This window comes from Trichomycterus rosablanca, chromosome 11, assembly GCF_030014385.1.
Source record: "Trichomycterus rosablanca isolate fTriRos1 chromosome 11, fTriRos1.hap1, whole genome shotgun sequence".
Lineage (NCBI taxonomy): Eukaryota > Metazoa > Chordata > Actinopteri > Siluriformes > Trichomycteridae > Trichomycterus > Trichomycterus rosablanca.
Window position 1 is genome coordinate 2,524,515 of NC_085998.1, and position 23,041 is coordinate 2,547,555.

At 40.2% G+C, this 23,041-nt stretch overlaps 1 protein-coding gene across 3 annotated transcripts in view; it reads left to right on the forward strand.

Moving 5' to 3' along the window:
- Window positions 1–20,967, forward strand: part of dmxl2 (Dmx-like 2) — a 109,235-nt gene extending 88,268 nt beyond the window's left edge. For all 3 annotated transcript variants that reach the window (XM_063004751.1, XM_063004753.1, XM_063004752.1), the window contains 4 exons: window positions 550–641; window positions 13,377–13,429; window positions 13,588–13,805; window positions 16,358–20,967. In XM_063004751.1, coding sequence (XP_062860821.1) covers window positions 550–641; window positions 13,377–13,429; window positions 13,588–13,805; window positions 16,358–16,567 — 573 coding nt within the window. In that variant the 3' untranslated portion in view covers window positions 16,568–20,967. The remainder of the gene's footprint in view (window positions 1–549; window positions 642–13,376; window positions 13,430–13,587; window positions 13,806–16,357) is intronic.
- Window positions 20,968–23,041: the final 2,074 nt, after the last annotated feature.

The following is a 23,041-nucleotide window of genomic DNA, read 5'->3' on the forward strand; positions in this document are numbered from 1 at the left end:
CCCTCGACTGCTCAAAAAAAACTGTGTTCAGTCATAACTGTAAGTCGCTTTGGATAAAGGCGTCTGCGAAATGCCGTAAATGTAAATATAAATGTAATGCAGATTCAGCTCATTACCGCACCGCTCAAGAAAAGAAAAGCAACAACTAAAGAAAGCAACAACTTCTCTAGAGTGACTTCGTACGTCTTCTCATCACCAGTAGTTGATAATTCGATGCTTTTTGCATTGGAACGAACATCTGTAACATCAGCACAGATCCTCACAGCTAATCTACGTGCTCCGTTAATGACGTTATAATTATGGCTCCAAAAAAACTGGTGCAAACGCGGGCCGGTTCCCTAAAAAGCACCAAGGTTCAAAGAAGCCTGAACGGAACTGGTTCAAGAACCAGAGTTCTTTTGGTGGGAAGGCGCTGTATGAGCGTCGGTACCGTTACACCAGACCTACTGACCAATCAGAATCAATATTCCATATTCGTCCTGAATATTGTTGTTCCCTTTGCGGTGGTTTTATTCTCTCTGTCCTCTTTCTTTCCTCTCCTCAACTCAGAGTTGGCAGTGCCACAGCAAGGTGTGTGGTGACTTCTCCTTCATCACCTCCTCCAGTCTCATCGCTACCGCCGGGCACTCCAACGACGGCAGGTTTGTCTATTTCGTCCATTCGCAACGAGTCCTTTCATTTTAATGACTGCTGTTACCATGACGACTATCCTAAATGGTTTAGACTAGGTATGGATGTACAGAGCTAGACTAGACTAGACTAAACAATAGTACACTGCTAATCTGTTGATAAAGGTTAGCCGAATAACCACAACGTGAATGAACGATTCCTTTCAACTATCTCCTTTAGGGGGCGCCACAGCGTCCACATATCTGATCCGGGACCGTTTTTACACTCTTACCAAATACATACTAGCACACGCACAATCACCTACAGTGTATCACAAAAGTGAGTACACCCCTCACATTTCTGCAAATATTTTATTATATCTTTTCATGGGACAACACTATAGACATGAAACTTGGATATAACTTAGAGTAGTCAGTGTACAGCTTGTATAGCAGTGTAGATTTACTGTCTTCTGAAAATAACTCAACACACAGCCATTAATGTCTAAATGGCTGGCAACATAAGTGAGTACACCCCACAGTGAACATGTCCAAATTGTGCCCAAAGTGTCAATATTTTGTGTGACCACCATTATTAGCACTGCCTTAACCCTCCTGGTCATGGAATTCACCAGAGCTGCACAGGTTGCTACTGGAATCCTCTTCCACTCCTCCATGATGACATCACGGAGCTGGTGGATGTTAGACACCTTGAACTCCTCCACCTTCCACTTGAGGATGCGCCACAGGTACTCAATTGAGTTTAGTCCATCACCTTTACCTTCAGCTTCCTCAGCAAGGCAGTTGTCATCTTGGAGGTTGTGTTTGGGGTCGTTATCCTGTTGGAAAACTGCCATGAGGCCCAGTTTTCGAAGGGAGGGGATCATGCTCTGTTTCAGAATGTCACAGTACATGTTGGAATTCATGTTTCCCTCAATGAACTGCAGCTCCCCAGTGCCAGCAACACTCATGCAGCCCAAGACCATGATGCTACCACCACCATGCTTGACTGTAGGCAAGATACAGTTGTCTTGGTACTTCTCACCAGGGCGCCGCCACACATGCTGGACACCATCTGAGCCAAACAAGTTTATCTTGGTCTCGTCAGACCACAGGGCATTCCAGTAATCCATGTTCTTGGACTGCTTGTCTTCAGCAAACTGTTGGCTGCCTTTCTTGTGCGTCAGCTTCCTTCTGGGATGACGACCATGCAGACCGAGTTGATGCAGTGTGCGGCGTATGGTCTGAGCACTGACAGACTGACCTCCCACGTCTTCAACCTCTGCAGCAATGCTGGCAGCACTCATGTGTCTATTTTTTAAAGCCAACCTCTGGATATGACGCCGAACACGTGGACTCAACTTCTTTGGTCGACCCTGGCGAAGCCTGTTCCGAGTGGAACCTGTCCTGGAAAACCGCTGTATGACCTTGGCCACCATGCTGTAGCTCAGTTTCAGGGTGTTAGCAATCTTCTTATAGCCCAGGCCATCTTTGTGGAGAGCAACAATTCTATTTCTCACATCCTTAGAGAGTTCTTTGCCATGAGGTGCCATGTTGAATATCCAGTGGCCAGTATGAGAGAATTGTACCCAAAACACCAAATTTAACAGCCCTGCTCCCCATTTACACCTGGGACCTTGACACATGACACCAGGGAGGGACAACGACACATTTGGGCACAATTTGGACATGTTCACTGTGGGGTGTACTCACTTATGTTGCCAGCTATTTAGACATTAATGGTTGTGTGTTGAGTTATTTTCAGAAGACAGTAAATCTACACTGCTATACAAGCTGTACACTGACTACTCTAAGTTATATCCAAGGTTCATGTCTATAGTGTTGTCCCATGAAAAGATATAATGAAATATTTGCAGAAATGTGAGGGGTGTACTCACTTTTGTGATACACTGTATCTGAGTACAAGTATTCACTCTTACCAAATACATACTAGCACACGTACAATCACCTATCTGAGCACAAGTATTCACACTCTTACCAGATACATTCTAGCACACGCACAATCACCTATCTGAGCACAAGTATTCACACTCTTACCAAATACATACTAGCACACGCACAATCACCTATCTGAGCCCAAGTATTCACTCTTACCAAATACATACTAGCACACGCACAATCACCTATCTGAGCACAAGTATTCACACTCTTACCAAATACATACTAGCACACGCACAATCACCTATCTGAGCACAAGTATTCACACTCTTACCAAATACATACTAGCACACGCACAATCACCTATCTGAGTACGAGTATTCACACTCTTACCAAATACATACTAGCACACACACAATCACCTATCTGAGCACAAGTATTCACACTCTTACCAAATACATACTAGCACACGCACAATCACCTATCTGAGCCCAAGTATTCACTCTTACCAAATACATACTAGCACACGCACAATCACCTATCTGAGCACAAGTATTCACACTCTTACCAAATACATACTAGCACACGCACAATCACCTATCTGAGCACAAGTATTCACACTCTTACCAAATACATACTAGCACACGCACAATCACCTATCTGAGTACGAGTATTCACACTCTTACCAAATACATACTAGCACACACACAATCACCTATCTGAGCACAAGTATTCACACTCTTACCAAATACATACTAGCACACACACAATCACCTATCTGAGCACAAGTATTCACTCTTACCAGATACATACTAGCACACACACAATCACCTATCTGAGCACAAGTATTCACTCTTACCAAATACATACTAGCACACGCACAATCACCTATCTGAGCACAAGTATTCACACTCTTACCAAATACATACTAGCACACGCACAATCACCTATCTGAGCACAAGTATTCACACTCTTACCAAATACATACTAGCACACGCACAATCACCTATCTGAGCACAAGTATTCACACTCTTACCAGATACATACTAGCACACACACAATCACCTATCTGAGCCCAAGTATTCACTCTTACCAAATACATACTAGCACACGCACAATCACCTATCTGAGTACGAGTATTCACACTCTTACCAAATACATACTAGCACACACACAATCACCTATCTGAGTACGAGTATTCACACTCTTACCAGATACATACTAGCACACACACAATCACCTATCTGAGCACAAGTATTCACACTCTTACCAAATACATACTAGCACACACACAATCACCTATCTGAGCCCAAGTATTCACTCTTACCAAATACATACTAGCACACGCACAATCACCTATCTGAGTACGAGTATTCACACTCTTACCAGATACATACTAGCACACACACAATCACCTATCTGAGCCCAAGTATTCACTCTTACCAAATACATACTAGCACACGCACAATCACCTATCTGAGTACGAGTATTCACACTCTTACCAAATACATACTAGCACACACACAATCACCTATCTGAGCCCAAGTATTCACTCTTACCAAATACATACTAGCACACACACAATCACCTATCTGAGTACGAGTATTCACACTCTTACCAGATACATACTAGCACACACACAATCACCTATCTGAGCCCAAGTATTCACTCTTACCAAATACATACTAGCACACGCACAATCACCTATCTGAGTACGAGTATTCACACTCTTACCAAATACATACTAGCACACACACAATCACCTATCTGAGTACGAGTATTCACACTCTTACCAGATACATACTAGCACACGCACAATCACCTATCTGAGCACAAGTATTCACACTCTTACCAGATACATACTAGCACACACACAATCACCTATCTAAGCCCAAGTATTCACTCTTACCAAATACATACTAGCACACGCACAATCACCTATCTGAGCACAAGTATTCACACTCTTACCAGATACATACTAGCACACACACAATCACCTATCTGAGCCCAAGTATTCACTCTTACCAAATACATACTAGCACACGCACAATCACCTATCTAAGTACGAGTATTCACACTCTTACCAAATACATACTAGCACACGCACAATCACCTATCTGAGCCCAAGTATTCACTCTTACCAAATACATACTAGCACACGCACAATCACCTATCTGAGCACAAGTATTCACACTCTTACCAAATACATACTAGCACACGCACAATCACCTATCTGAGCCCAAGTATTCACTCTTACCAAATACATACTAGTACACGCACAATCACCTATCTGAGCACAAGTATTCACACTCTTACCAAATACATACTAGCACACGCACAATCACCTATCTGAGCACAAGTATTCACACTCTTACCAAATACATACTAGCACACGCACAATCACCTATCTGAGCACAAGTATTCACACTCTTACCAAATACATACTAGCACACGCACAATCACCTATCTGAGCACAAGTATTCACACTCTTACCAGATACATACTAGCACACACACAATCACCTATCTGAGCCCAAGTATTCACTCTTACCAAATACATACTAGCACACGCACAATCACCTATCTGAGTACGAGTATTCACACTCTTACCAAATACATACTAGCACACACACAATCACCTATCTGAGTACGAGTATTCACACTCTTACCAGATACATACTAGCACACGCACAATCACCTATCTGAGCACAAGTATTCACACTCTTACCAGATACATACTAGCACACACACAATCACCTATCTAAGCCCAAGTATTCACTCTTACCAAATACATACTAGCACACGCACAATCACCTATCTGAGCACAAGTATTCACACTCTTACCAGATACATACTAGCACACACACAATCACCTATCTGAGCCCAAGTATTCACTCTTACCAAATACATACTAGCACACGCACAATCACCTATCTAAGTACGAGTATTCACACTCTTACCAAATACATACTAGCACACGCACAATCACCTATCTGAGCCCAAGTATTCACTCTTACCAAATACATACTAGCACACGCACAATCACCTATCTGAGCACAAGTATTCACACTCTTACCAAATACATACTAGCACACGCACAATCACCTATCTGAGCCCAAGTATTCACTCTTACCAAATACATACTAGTACACGCACAATCACCTATCTGAGCACAAGTATTCACACTCTTACCAAATACATACTAGCACACGCACAATCACCTATCTGAGCACAAGTATTCACACTCTTACCAAATACATACTAGCACACACACAATCACCTATCTGAGCCCAAGTATTCACTCTTACCAAATACATACTAGCACACGCACAATCACCTATCTGAGCACAAGTATTCACACTCTTACCAGATACATACTAGCACACACACAATCACCTATCTGAGCCCAAGTATTCACTCTTACCAAATACATACTAGCACACGCACAATCACCTATCTGAGCACAAGTATTCACACTCTTACCAGATACATACTAGCACACACACAATCACCTATCTGAGCCCAAGTATTCACACTCTTACCAGATACATACTAGCACACACACAATCACCTATCTGAGCACAAGTATTCACACTCTTACCAGATACATACTAGCACACACACAATCACCTATCTGAGCCCAAGTATTCACTCTTACCAAATACATACTAGCACACGCACAATCACCTATCTGAGTACGAGTATTCACACTCTTACCAAATACATACTAGCACACGCACAATCACCTATCTGAGCCCAAGTATTCACTCTTACCAAATACATACTAGCACACGCACAATCACCTATCTGAGCACAAGTATTCACACTCTTGCCAAATACATACTAGCACACGCACAATCACCTATCTGAGCACAAGTATTCACACTCTTACCAAATACATACTAGCACACGCACAATCACCTATCTGAGCCCAAGTATTCACTCTTACCAAATACATACTAGTACACGCACAATCACCTATCTGAGCACAAGTATTCACACTCTTACCAAATACATACTAGCACACGCACAATCACCTATCTGAGCACAAGTATTCACACTCTTACCAAATACATACTAGCACACGCACAATCACCTATCTGAGCACAAGTATTCACACTCTTACCAAATACATACTAGCACACGCACAATCACCTATCTGAGCACAAGTATTCACACTCTTACCAAATACATACTAGCACACGCACAATCACCTATCTGAGCACAAGTATTCACACTCTTACCAAATACATACTAGTACACGCACAATCACCTATCTGAGCACAAGTATTCACACTCTTACCAGATACATACTAGCACACGCACAATCACCTATCTGAGCACAAGTATTCACACTCTTACCAAATACATACTAGCACACGCACAATCACCTATCTGAGCACAAGTATTCACTCTTACCAAATACATACTAGCACACGCACAATCACCTATCTGAGCCCAAGTATTCACTCTTACCAAATACATACTAGCACACGCACAATCACCTATCTGAGCCCAAGTATTCACTCTTACCAAATACATACTAGCACACGCACAATCACCTATCTAAGCCCAAGTATTCACTCTTACCAAATACATACTAGTACACGCACAATCACCTATCTGAGCACAAGTATTCACTCTTACCAAATACATACTAGCACACGCACAATCACCTATCTGAGCCCAAGTATTCACTCTTACCAAATACATACTAGCACACGCACAATCACCTATCTGAGCCCAAGTATTCACTCTTACCAAATACATACTAGCACACGCACAATCACCTATCTGAGCCCAAGTATTCACTCTTACCAAATACATACTAGCACACGCACAATCACCTATCTGAGCCCAAGTATTCACTCTTACCAAATACATACTAGCACACGCACAATCACCTATCTAAGCCCAAGTATTCACTCTTACCAAATACATACTAGTACACGCACAATCACCTATCTAAGCCCAAGTATTCACTCTTACCAAATACATACTAGTACACGCACAATCACCTATCTGAGCACAAGTATTCACACTCTTACCAAATACATACTAGCACACGCACAATCACCTATCTGAGTACGAGTATTCACACTCTTACCAAATACATACTAGCACACGCACAATCACCTATCTGAGCACAAGTATTCACACTCTTACCAAATACATACTAGCACACGCACAATCACCTATCTGAGCACAAGTATTCACTCTTACCAAATACATACTAGCACACGCACAATCACCTATCTGAGTACGAGTATTCACACTCTTACCAAATACATACTAGCACACACACAATCACCTATCTGAGCCCAAGTATTCACTCTTACCAAATACATACTAGCACACACACAATCACCTATCTGAGTACGAGTATTCACACTCTTACCAGATACATACTAGCACACACACAATCACCTATCTGAGCCCAAGTATTCACTCTTACCAAATACATACTAGCACACGCACAATCACCTATCTGAGTACGAGTATTCACACTCTTACCAAATACATACTAGCACACACACAATCACCTATCTGAGTACGAGTATTCACACTCTTACCAGATACATACTAGCACACGCACAATCACCTATCTGAGCACAAGTATTCACACTCTTACCAGATACATACTAGCACACACACAATCACCTATCTAAGCCCAAGTATTCACTCTTACCAAATACATACTAGCACACGCACAATCACCTATCTGAGCACAAGTATTCACACTCTTACCAGATACATACTAGCACACACACAATCACCTATCTGAGCCCAAGTATTCACTCTTACCAAATACATACTAGCACACGCACAATCACCTATCTAAGTACGAGTATTCACACTCTTACCAAATACATACTAGCACACGCACAATCACCTATCTGAGCCCAAGTATTCACTCTTACCAAATACATACTAGCACACGCACAATCACCTATCTGAGCACAAGTATTCACACTCTTACCAAATACATACTAGCACACGCACAATCACCTATCTGAGCCCAAGTATTCACTCTTACCAAATACATACTAGTACACGCACAATCACCTATCTGAGCACAAGTATTCACACTCTTACCAAATACATACTAGCACACGCACAATCACCTATCTGAGCACAAGTATTCACACTCTTACCAAATACATACTAGCACACGCACAATCACCTATCTGAGCACAAGTATTCACACTCTTACCAAATACATACTAGCACACGCACAATCACCTATCTGAGCACAAGTATTCACACTCTTACCAGATACATACTAGCACACACACAATCACCTATCTGAGCCCAAGTATTCACTCTTACCAAATACATACTAGCACACGCACAATCACCTATCTGAGTACGAGTATTCACACTCTTACCAAATACATACTAGCACACACACAATCACCTATCTGAGTACGAGTATTCACACTCTTACCAGATACATACTAGCACACGCACAATCACCTATCTGAGCACAAGTATTCACACTCTTACCAGATACATACTAGCACACACACAATCACCTATCTAAGCCCAAGTATTCACTCTTACCAAATACATACTAGCACACGCACAATCACCTATCTGAGCACAAGTATTCACACTCTTACCAGATACATACTAGCACACACACAATCACCTATCTGAGCCCAAGTATTCACTCTTACCAAATACATACTAGCACACGCACAATCACCTATCTAAGTACGAGTATTCACACTCTTACCAAATACATACTAGCACACGCACAATCACCTATCTGAGCCCAAGTATTCACTCTTACCAAATACATACTAGCACACGCACAATCACCTATCTGAGCACAAGTATTCACACTCTTACCAAATACATACTAGCACACGCACAATCACCTATCTGAGCCCAAGTATTCACTCTTACCAAATACATACTAGTACACGCACAATCACCTATCTGAGCACAAGTATTCACACTCTTACCAAATACATACTAGCACACGCACAATCACCTATCTGAGCACAAGTATTCACACTCTTACCAAATACATACTAGCACACACACAATCACCTATCTGAGCCCAAGTATTCACTCTTACCAAATACATACTAGCACACGCACAATCACCTATCTGAGCACAAGTATTCACACTCTTACCAGATACATACTAGCACACACACAATCACCTATCTGAGCCCAAGTATTCACTCTTACCAAATACATACTAGCACACGCACAATCACCTATCTGAGCACAAGTATTCACACTCTTACCAGATACATACTAGCACACACACAATCACCTATCTGAGCCCAAGTATTCACACTCTTACCAGATACATACTAGCACACACACAATCACCTATCTGAGCACAAGTATTCACACTCTTACCAGATACATACTAGCACACACACAATCACCTATCTGAGCCCAAGTATTCACTCTTACCAAATACATACTAGCACACGCACAATCACCTATCTGAGTACGAGTATTCACACTCTTACCAAATACATACTAGCACACGCACAATCACCTATCTGAGCCCAAGTATTCACTCTTACCAAATACATACTAGCACACGCACAATCACCTATCTGAGCACAAGTATTCACACTCTTGCCAAATACATACTAGCACACGCACAATCACCTATCTGAGCACAAGTATTCACACTCTTACCAAATACATACTAGCACACGCACAATCACCTATCTGAGCCCAAGTATTCACTCTTACCAAATACATACTAGTACACGCACAATCACCTATCTGAGCACAAGTATTCACACTCTTACCAAATACATACTAGCACACGCACAATCACCTATCTGAGCACAAGTATTCACACTCTTACCAAATACATACTAGCACACGCACAATCACCTATCTGAGCACAAGTATTCACACTCTTACCAAATACATACTAGCACACGCACAATCACCTATCTGAGCACAAGTATTCACACTCTTACCAAATACATACTAGCACACGCACAATCACCTATCTGAGCACAAGTATTCACACTCTTACCAAATACATACTAGTACACGCACAATCACCTATCTGAGCACAAGTATTCACACTCTTACCAGATACATACTAGCACACGCACAATCACCTATCTGAGCACAAGTATTCACACTCTTACCAAATACATACTAGCACACGCACAATCACCTATCTGAGCACAAGTATTCACTCTTACCAAATACATACTAGCACACGCACAATCACCTATCTGAGCCCAAGTATTCACTCTTACCAAATACATACTAGCACACGCACAATCACCTATCTGAGCCCAAGTATTCACTCTTACCAAATACATACTAGCACACGCACAATCACCTATCTAAGCCCAAGTATTCACTCTTACCAAATACATACTAGTACACGCACAATCACCTATCTGAGCACAAGTATTCACTCTTACCAAATACATACTAGCACACGCACAATCACCTATCTGAGCCCAAGTATTCACTCTTACCAAATACATACTAGCACACGCACAATCACCTATCTGAGCCCAAGTATTCACTCTTACCAAATACATACTAGCACACGCACAATCACCTATCTGAGCCCAAGTATTCACTCTTACCAAATACATACTAGCACACGCACAATCACCTATCTGAGCCCAAGTATTCACTCTTACCAAATACATACTAGCACACGCACAATCACCTATCTAAGCCCAAGTATTCACTCTTACCAAATACATACTAGTACACGCACAATCACCTATCTAAGCCCAAGTATTCACTCTTACCAAATACATACTAGTACACGCACAATCACCTATCTGAGCACAAGTATTCACACTCTTACCAAATACATACTAGCACACGCACAATCACCTATCTGAGTACGAGTATTCACACTCTTACCAAATACATACTAGCACACGCACAATCACCTATCTGAGCACAAGTATTCACACTCTTACCAAATACATACTAGCACACGCACAATCACCTATCTGAGCACAAGTATTCACTCTTACCAAATACATACTAGCACACGCACAATCACCTATCTGAGCCCAAGTTTTCACTCTTACCAAATACATACTAGCACACGCACAATCACCTATCTGAGCCCAAGTATTCACTCTTACCAAATACATACTAGTACACGCACAATCACCTATCTGAGCACAAGTATTCACACTCTTACCAAATACATACTAGCACACGCACAATCACCTATCTGAGCCCAAGTATTCACTCTTACCAAATACATACTAGCACACGCACAATCACCTATCTGAGCCCAAGTATTCACTCTTACCAAATACATACTAGTACACGCACAATCACCTATCTGAGCACAAGTATTCACACTCTTACCAAATACATACTAGCACACGCACAATCACCTATCTGAGCACAAGTATTCACACTCTTACCAAATACATACTAGCACACGCACAATCACCTATCTGAGCACAAGTATTCACACTCTTACCAAATACATACTAGCACACGCACAATCACCTATCTGAGCACAAGTATTCACACTCTTACCAAATACATACTAGCACACGCACAATCACCTATCTGAGCACAAGTATTCACACTCTTACCAAATACATACTAGCACACGCACAATCACCTATCTGAGTACGAGTATTCACACTCTTACCAAATACATACTAGCACACGCACAATCACCTATCTGAGCACACGTATTCACACTCTTACCAAATACATACTAGCACACGCACAATCACCTATCTGAGCCCAAGTATTCACTCTTACCAAATACATACTAGCACACGCACAATCACCTATCTGAGCACAAGTATTCACTCTTACCAAATACATACTAGCACACGCACAATCACCTATCTGAGCACAAGTATTCACTCTTACCAAATACATACTAGCACACGCACAATCACCTATCTGAGCCCAAGTATTCACTCTTACCAAATACATACTAGCACACGCACAATCACCTATCTGAGCACAAGTATTCACTCTTACCAAATACATACTAGCACACGCACAATCACCTATCTGAGCCCAAGTATTCACTCTTACCAAATACATACTAGCACACGCACAATCACCTATCTGAGCACAAGTATTCACACTCTTACCAAATACATACTAGCACACGCACAATCACCTATCTGAGCACAAGTATTCACACTCTTACCAAATACATACTAGCACACGCACAATCACCTATCTGAGCACAAGTATTCATTCTTACCAAATACATACTAGCACACGCACAATCACCTATCTGAGCACAAGTATTCATTCTTACCAAATACATACTAGCACACGCACAATCACCTATCTGAGCACAAGTATTCACACTCTTACCAAATACATACTAGCACACGCACAATCACCTATCTGAGCACAAGTATTCACACTCTTACCAAATACATACTAGCACACGCACAATCACCTATCTGAGCACAAGTATTCACTCTTACCAAATACATACTAGCACACACACAATCACCTATCTGAGCAGAAGTATTCACTCTTACCAAATACATACTAGCACACACACAATCACCTATCTGAGCCCAAGTATTCACACTCTTACCCAGGATTCGAACCCTAGCCTTTTACATCATACCCAATTCCCCACTGCACTCTGTTTGAGTCGTAGCCTAGAACTGACACGGCCCTGAATTCAGACAGAGTTTTAAGACATGACAAGTCACGCTATGCTCCCTGTATTCCTCCACCATTCAAGTATGCGCCTTAATCAAACAGTAGGTGTCGCTGTGCATCGGTGCATCATTTTTATAACCATATAGTACCAGCGTCAGAAAATCAAAATTCAGCCTGGTTCTCACCCCACCAGGTTCATTAACACTCGTATGTGTGTCTCTCTCTCCTGCAGGAACGTGTGTCTGTGGGACACACTCATCTCCCCCAGTAACACCATGGTGCACGGTAAGCTCTCTCATCCTAAAATCTGCCTATATGGACAAAAGTATTGGGACGCGCTTTCTGTTTCAGCCACAATGATGGATATAGCACTGTTGATAGCAATGTTAGAAACATATTTATACTTAAACATTTAAATTATGTGTGTGTGTGTGTGTGTGTAGCCTTCCCGTGCCACGAGAACGGAGCCACGGTGCTGCAGTACGCCCCCAAACAGCAGCTGATCATCTCGGGCGGGAGGAAGGGCTTCGTCTGCATCTTCGATATCAGACAGCGGCAGCTCCTGCACACCTTCCAGGCTCACGACTCCGCCATCAAAGCGCTAGCCCTGGACGCCAGCGAGGACTTCTTCATCACCGGATCGGCCGAGGGGAACATGAAGGTGAGCGCACACGCCCTCGCACCACAGTGGGGGGTGTGGTCATGTAGCCCAAAAATAGCCACGAAATGTAATAAACACCTCTGTTACCCAGGTGAAAAAAAAGTGGTCGGCTACTGCACACGTGTCAGAGGGGGCGTGTTTTAGGTACCGCCCTCCTCGTTCAGGGCCTGCAGCAGTAAAGGAGATACAACTAGGGAACTAGATATGACTAAATTGGGAGAAAAAGATTGGCTAGTTGTAGCCTAGTGGTTGAGGAACTGGACTAGTAATCAAAGGTCATTGGTTCAAGTCCCACCACTGCCCCAAAAAATAGCCACAGAATTTAATAAACGTCTCTTTGACCCAGACTCAACTTAAAGAGCACAAAGCTGAACCCTTGAGCACTACACTATACAGCCAAAAGTATTTGGACGCCTGATTGTGAGCTTTTATGCCTTTACACACCTGTCTGCTTACATCACTTCCTCCTCTGTACCACATCCAGGTACCACAACTATATTCATCAAGCAAATACATCAACACAAATACAATCGATCATGTGTCCACATATTTTTGGCAATGTAATGTATATACTGAGCAATGACAATAAAGTTGTATCTATCTATCTATCTATCTATTTATATATCTATCTATCTATCTATCTATCTATCTACTATCTATCTACTATCTATCTATCTATCTACTATCTATCTATCTATCTATCTATCTATCTATCTACTATCTATCTATCTATCTATCTATCTACTATCTATCTATCTACTATCTATCTACTATCTATCTACTATCTATCTATCTATCTATCTACTATCTATCTACTATCTATCTATCTATCTATCTATCTATCTACTATCTATCTATCTACTATCTATCTATCTACTATCTATCTACTATCTATCTATCTATCTATCTATCTACTATCTATCTACTATCTATCTATCTATCTATCTACTATCTATCATCTATCTATCTACTATCTATCTACTATCTATCTATCTATCTATCTACTATCTATCTACTATCTATCTATCTATCTATCTATCTATCTACTATCTATCTATCTACTATCTATCTATCTACTATCTATCTATCTATCTACTATCTATCTACTATCTATCTATCTATCTATCTACTATCTATCTACTATCTATCTATCTATCTATCTACTATCTATCTTCTATCTATCTATCTACTATCTATCTACTATCTATCTATCTATCTATCTATCTACTATCTATCTATCTATCTATATATCTATCTATCTTCTATCTATCTATCTATCTACTATCTATCTATCTATCTATATATATCTATCTACTATCTATCTTCTATCTATCTATCTATCTACTATCTATCTACTATCTATCTATCTATCTATCTATCTACTATCTATCTATCTATATATCTATCTATATATCTATATATCTATCTATCTTCTATCTATCTATCTACTATCTATCTATATCTATCTATCTATCTATCTACTATCTATCTATCTATCTATCTATCTATCTACTATCTATCTACTATCTATCTATCTACTATCTATCTACTATCTATCTATCTATCTATCTATCTATCTATCTATCTATCTATCTACTATCTATCTATCTATCTATATATCTATCTACTATCTATCTATATATCTATCTATCTATCTATCTACTATCTATCTACCTACTATCTATCTATCTATCTATCTATCTATATATATATATATCTATCTATCTTCTATCTATCTACTATCTATCTACTATCTATCTACTATCTATCTATCTATATATCTATCTATCTATCTATCTATCTATCTATCTACTATCTATCTATCTATCTATCTATCTATCTATCTACTCTCTATCTACTATCTATCTATCTTCTATCTATCTATCTATCTACTATCTATCTATCTATCTATCTATCTATCTATCTATCTATCTATCTATCTATCTATCTACTATCTATCTATCTATCTATCTATCTACTATCTATCTATCTCTATCTATCTATCTATCTATCTACTATCTATCTATCTATCTATCTATCTATCTATCTATCTACTATCTATCTATCTATCTATCTATCTATCTATCTACTATCTATCTATCTATCTCTATCTATCTATCTATCTATCTATCTATCTATCTCTATCTATCTATCTATCTATCTACTATCTATCTATCTATCTATCTACTATCTATCTATCTATCTATCTACTATCTATCTATCTATCTATCTATCTATCTATCTATCTTCTATCTATCTATCTATCTATCTACTATCTATCTATCTATCTCTATCTATCTATCTATCTATCTATCTCTATCTATCTATCTATCTCTATCTATCTATCTCTATCTATCTATCTATCTATCTATCTATCTATCTATCTATCGCAGTTCATGTAAGTGTGTGTGTCGGTGTATTGACGTCTCTATGTGACACTTGAATACATTTCAAATATTATTACAAAGGGCGTCCCAATACTTTTGACCATGTAGCGCATCATCACGCACTGAAGATCCGTTTTTTCCTTTTTCTCGTCCCCGGCTGTGCAGGTTTGGAAGCTGGCGGGTCACGGACTCATGCACGCGTTCAGCAACGAGCACGCCAAGCAGTCCATCTTCCGCAACATCGGCGCCGGCGTGATGCAGATGGAGACGCGCCCGGGCAACCGCATCTTCACCTGCGGCGCCGACGGGACGCTGAAGATGAGGGTCCTCCCCGACCGCTACAACACGCCCAGAAACATCTTCGACATCCTGTAACTCCGCCCGGAGAATCCGAAAACGCCGAGGGTCTCGCGTTCGACCCTCCCCTTAGATCCCCCGTCACGTTAGCGAGCCGCTAACCCGCTCGCCGTTAGAGTGTTCTCATGAGAAAGCTATGCATGTGCTGAACTCGTCACTGCGGTGCATTTTGCCAGAGTGTTTTACTGTGTACGTGTCTGTCGTCCAGTCTGTGCCCACGTTAGCGTCCTAACTCCGGCGCTGTGCTTCAGTAGCCGTCGCTCGCTCACTCGGTCGCTAGCCTAGCCGGTGGCCCCGCCCAGTCTGTCTGTAAATCCCTCTTTTATTTACGTTTCGTTGGTCCGGTAGAGAGAACGCTCAGACCTGCAGCTTAGCAGAACGGATTTTTAAATCGTATTTATTTATTTATTTATTCGAGCGTCCGGACTCACCTGATCAAAGCAAAGTGGAGATAAACACCTGAATGTGCTTTCTGAGCTCCTGGATGAACGTCGCGGCAGGTCGCTGAGGCTAATGCTAGTTCAGAAATATCGCTACGTTTGCTAATTGTTTTTTTTATTTGCTCAGGACTTGTTATTAACCGCACAGTTTCACACCTTTTGTTGCTTTGATGGTTTTATTATGGTTCTAAAGGGCAAAATATACTTTCACTTTAAATTATATGTCCAAACGTTGTCATTCCGTAACCCAGGCTGATCTCTGACTCTATTCTCATACTAGCATTCAAATACCTCCCTTATTGTCATTCTGTAACCCAGGCTGAATCTCTCACTCTGTTTTCATATGTGCAGTTTAATTCCTGCTTAACTGTCATTCTGTAACCCAGGCTACATTTCTTACTCTATTCTCATACTAGCATTCAAATCCCTCCCTTATTGTCATTCCGTAACCCAGGCTGAATTACATTCACATTTTTGGCATTTAGCAGACGCTTCTATCCAAAGTGACTTACAGTTGAGACTGTATACAATCTAATCAATTAAGGGTTAAGGGCCTTGCTCAAGGGCCCAACAGTTGCAACCTGGCAGTGGTGAGGCTTGAACCAGCAACCTACTGATTACTAGTTCAGTATCTTAACCACTAGGCTACAGCTGAAATTTGCATTACGGTCTCAAACGAGTCTTTAAGTACATACTTCGTTGTCATTCCGTAACCCAGAAAAAAATCTCTCTCTCTGGTCTCGAACGAGCATTTAAATTCCTGCTTCGTGGTCATCCCGTAACCCAGACTGAATTTCTCACTCTATTTTCATACAAGCATTAAAATACCTCCTACATTGTCATTCTGTAACCCAGGCTGAATCTCTAGTCTTAAATGAGCTTATAAATACCTGCTTCGTGGTCATCCCGTAACCCAGACTGAGTCTCTCAATCTGTTCCTAAATGAGCACTCATATACAGTATCTCCCTTGGTGTCATTCCGTAACTGAATCCATCACACTGCTCTGACATCTGGCTCCGAGCAATGACATCGCTGTCATTCTGTAACCCTCGCTAAATCTTTCACTTTAATCACAGGCAAGCGTTTAAATACCTCACTTATTGTCATTTTGGAACTGAGACTAAATCTTTTACTCTGCTCTTAAATGAGCGTTTAAATACCTGCTTCGTTGTCATTCCGTAACCCAAGCTGAATTTCTCACTCTATTCTCATACAAGCATTCAAATATCTTCCTTTCTGTCATTCTGTTACCCAGGCTGAATCTCTCACTCTGTTCTCAAGTGAGCATTTATATACTTCCCTTACTGTCATTCCGTAACCCAGGCTGAATCTCTCACTCTATTTTCATACAAGCATTAAAATACCTCCTACATTGTCATTCTGTAACCCAGGCTGAATCTCTAGTCTTAAATGAGCTTATAAATACCTGCTTTGTTGTCATTCTGTAACCTAGACTAAATCTCTCACTCAATTCTCATACTCTCATACAACCCAGGCTGACTCTCTCACTCTATTCTCGTATGTGCAAGTTAATACCTGCTTCACTGTCATTCTGTTACCCAGGCTAAATCTTTAACTGTTTAAACCTCTCACTGTCTTCTCAAATGAGCATTCCAGTACCTCCCTTTAACCCAGGCTGAACCTGTATCACTTGATTCACATTCAAGCATTTAAACACCTCCCTCGTCGTCATTCCGTAACTCGAACTAAGTCTGTATCACTTGATTCTCATTCTAGCATTTAAATATCTGCCTGGTCTCGAACGAGCATTTAAATTCCTGCTTCGTGGTCATCCCGTAACCAATCTGTTCTCAAATGAGCACTCATATACCTCCCTTAGTGTCATTCCGTAACTCAGGCTGAATCCATCACACTGCTCTTATACGAGCAATGACATCACTGTCATTCTGTAACCCTCGCTAAATCTTTCACTTTAATCACAGACAAGCGTTTAAATACCTCACTTATTGTCATTTTGTAACTGAGACTAAATCTTTTACTCTGCTCTTAAATGAGCGTTTAAATACCTGCTTCGTTGTCATTCCGTAACCCAAGCTGAATTTCTCGCTCTATTCTCATACAAGCATTCAAATATCTTCCTTTCTGTCATTCTGTTACCCAGGCTGAATCTCTCACTGTTCTCAAGTGAGCATTCATATACTTCCCTTATTGTCATTCCGTAACCCAGGCTGAGTCTCTGACTCTGTTTCCATATGTGCAATTTAAATTCTGTTTCATTGTCATTCTGTAACTCAGACTAAATCTCTCACTCTATTCTTATACTAGCATTCAAATGTCACCCTGTCACTCTGTAACCCAGGCTGAATCTCTATTTTTAAATGGGCTTATAAATACCTGCTTTGTTGTCATTCCATAACCCAGACTGAATCGCTCACTCTGTTCTTATTAAGCATTCAAATACCTCCTACATTGTCATTCTGTAACCCTGGCTGAATCACTTTTATTCTCATACAAGCATCAAACATCTCCCTTCTTGTCATTCTGTAACCCAATTCTGTACAATTTTAATTTCTGCTTTACTGTCATTCCGTAACCAAGGCTGAATCTCACTCTATTTTCATACGAGCATTCATATACTTTTGTCATTTTGTAACCCAGACTAAATCTCCCCCTCTGTTCTCATATGAGCATTTAAATACCTCACTTATTGTCATTCCGTAACCCAGGCTGACTCTCACATTACGGTCTCAAACAAGTAGTTAAATACATGCTTTGTTGTCATTCCGTAACCCAGGCTAAATCTCTTACTCTATTCTCATACGAGCTTATAAATACCTCTTATGTTGTCATTCTGTAACCCAGGCTAAATCTCTTACTTCATAAATCTTTCACGCTGTCTTTTCATTAGGCAATTTAATACCTGCTTCATTGTCATATAGACAGTAGGACAGGTGACAGTAATCACCTGTCTCACAATATGCTCAATTCAATACCTGTCCTATTGTCATTCCGTAACCCAGACTAAATCCGTATCACTTGATTCTCATTCTAGCATTTAAATATCTGCCTCGTCATTCCGTAACCCAGGCTAAATCTCCTACTTACTTTTCATACATGCAATTCAATACCTGCCCTGTTGTCATTCCGTAACCCAGGCTAAATCTGTATAACTTGACTCTCATTCAAGCATTTAAACACCTCCCTCATCATCATCAGAACCCCGAATGTACCACCAATATTTGAACACGTAGCCGTTCTCGCCGCTTCAGGCTCAAAGTCATTCCCGTAACCCGTCTCACACCGTCTTGTGCTCAGACTTTCTCAAAGCAAAGTCATTCCCGCCCAGAGGGTTGAAAATGTACTTTCGTTTGCTCAAGGCTGCGTGTATTTATTTATTTATTTATTAATACTGCGTTTTACCTCGGTGTTCGATCACGCGCAGGTTTCTGGGCACAGTGCGTCAGTCAGTCCTGTTATGTAAACGTTTGAATGTTTGAGACCTGGAGACGTTATCAGGGAGCACAAGGATGAACTAGTGAAAGCTGAATGTCTTACAGGTGTATAAATACACACACACATATATATATATAAATAAATGATATATATAGATATAAATCTATAAAGGAAGCAGCTCCGGAGCTCACACACACACACACAGCAGACGTGAGGTTTAGTTTAGCGACCGGGCTGCACTAGTCGTATTTATTTATTTATTTATTTATTTGGGTTGAATAGATGTGAGATATTTATTGGAATCTTTGTGTTCTCGTCTGGTCCGTCGGCACCATGTTCTCACCGTACGTGTGTGTATACGAGTGTGTGTGTATGTGTGTGTGTGTATATAAGTGTGTGTGTGTGTTGAATCGATGGTCCTCTTGCTTCTCGTCCGTGGTGTATCTATTGAAGCGGTTCATGGCGTCAGTGTGAGGAATCTCCCCGCCCGCAGGAACAGAATCTTCTGTCGTGGTTAAAAGTTTTACCTTTGTAAAGTAAACGAATAAATTTATTTCATTTCAGCGAAGCTTCCGTCTCACGTCTCTTACACACACACACACACACACACACACACACACACACACACACACACACACACACACACACACACACACACTCATGTGGAGAACACTGAGCTGTATCTACAGTAGATGTGAAAGTGTTTATAAATAATACAGAAACCCAAACATCCTCCCGCCGCTATCGTTCACCTATCAGAACCTGATACAGATAGAACAGATCTGCTCACCAACCAGGAACTGAGCACCACAAACCAGCTCACGTTTACAACGTTATTATTATTATTGTTGTTATTATTATGATTATTATTATTACTACTACTAATATTATTATTATATTACTATATTTACTTTTACTCCTAATACTGTTATTATTATTATTATTAATATTGTTACTATTATCATTATTATTATCATTAGTCATTATTAGCCTTTTTATTAGTTAATTATTATTGTTAATATATTATAATGCTTTATTATTATCACAGTTTATAATATTTATTATTATTACAGTATTATAAGTGTACTTATCTTTTTAAATTAATATTATTTATTATTATTACAGTTTTTGGTATTATTATTTATTTGTTTATTATTATTTTACTTATTTTTAGTATATGATTATGCTTTATTAAACATAATTACAGTTTGATATAAATTATTATTATTATATTATTTATTATTTTTTAATTAATATTATTATTTATTATTAATAGTTTGTATTGTTATTAATCAGTTTTATTATTAATTTACTTATTATTTTTATTACAGTTCATTTTGTACAGCCACTTTAGCCACCCTCATCAATTACAGTATCAAATCTATTATAGAAATGAAATTCTATACTGGCAACCATTTGGAAAAGATGCTTTCCTGTCTCAGCATGAGTTAATGTGAGCTCCATAAATATCTGGTTTTGAAGAGTTTGGCGTGGAGCAACCTGAGTTAGCCTGCACAGAAACTGGAGCCAGGTCTTCTCGTCTAACCACACAAACGCAGTTTTTGTTTTGGTTATTATTACAGCTTTTTATTAAAAAAAATTATTATTATTATTATTTAATATTATTACTTTATTATACTGTAGCTGAGTAGGAGACGGGCGTTGGTGTAGGAAATTGTGTAAGTTATAAAGCATGGTTATAATATCAGTCATGGTTATAAAGCAGCACCAGACTCCCAGGTACAAATCCCAGTAGTAGGTACAGTAGTGTTGTTTTCAAACTGAACTCACTGAAACTGAATTGTAACAAAGTGATTCGTTTATTTATTTGATCGTACACGAGTGAATCCAAAAACACACGGGACAGTGCCGGGATCGTCTAGCTGTGGAGGTTACGTGAGGAAGTGCTTATACAACGTCTACAACATCAACGTCTACAACATCAACGTCTATAACATCTACAGCAGATCAAAATCACGTACAAAGAAAAATGCTTTAAATATCAAGAACAATAAAAGTTTAGAAGCAAATCCCTCCACTTACTGCACGTTCATCACACTGATGGAGTTCAGATCATCTAACCAAGCGTGATGTTCCACTCCAAGATCCCCAATAGCAGAACGTCTTTTATTTAAGTTCTCCAACACCTATCCTGTGAGTTTCAGTCCTAATAATGACTCACAATATTAATTTTGTGTTTGTATGATTTGTTTTAAATCCTATTTATTTACATTTTCCTCCAGGCCACCCAAGAAGGATGGAGGTCCCTGCTGAGTCTGGTTCCTCTCGAGGTTCCTTCCTGTAATTTTACGGGAGTTTTTCTTTGCCACTGTCGCCCTCGGCTTGCTCAACAGGGGTTTTTGGTCTGTCGGTCCTGGATTCTGTACAGTGGCTTTGAGACAATGTTCATTGTAAAAAGCGCTATATAAATAAATTTGACTTGACTCTCGCTGTGGTTCGGTTGAGTCCTGGAGCTTTAGAAGTGATATTTCCCCAGATCCTCATATAGTGTTTCTGTAGGTTCATGATTAGCCCGCTAGTATGAAGCCTGGTGGTCTTTGATCAGCTGAACTAGCCACCAGTTCCGTTCGAATAACCAGTAAGGACCTTCAGCAGGACGGTGTGGGTGGTGCGAAA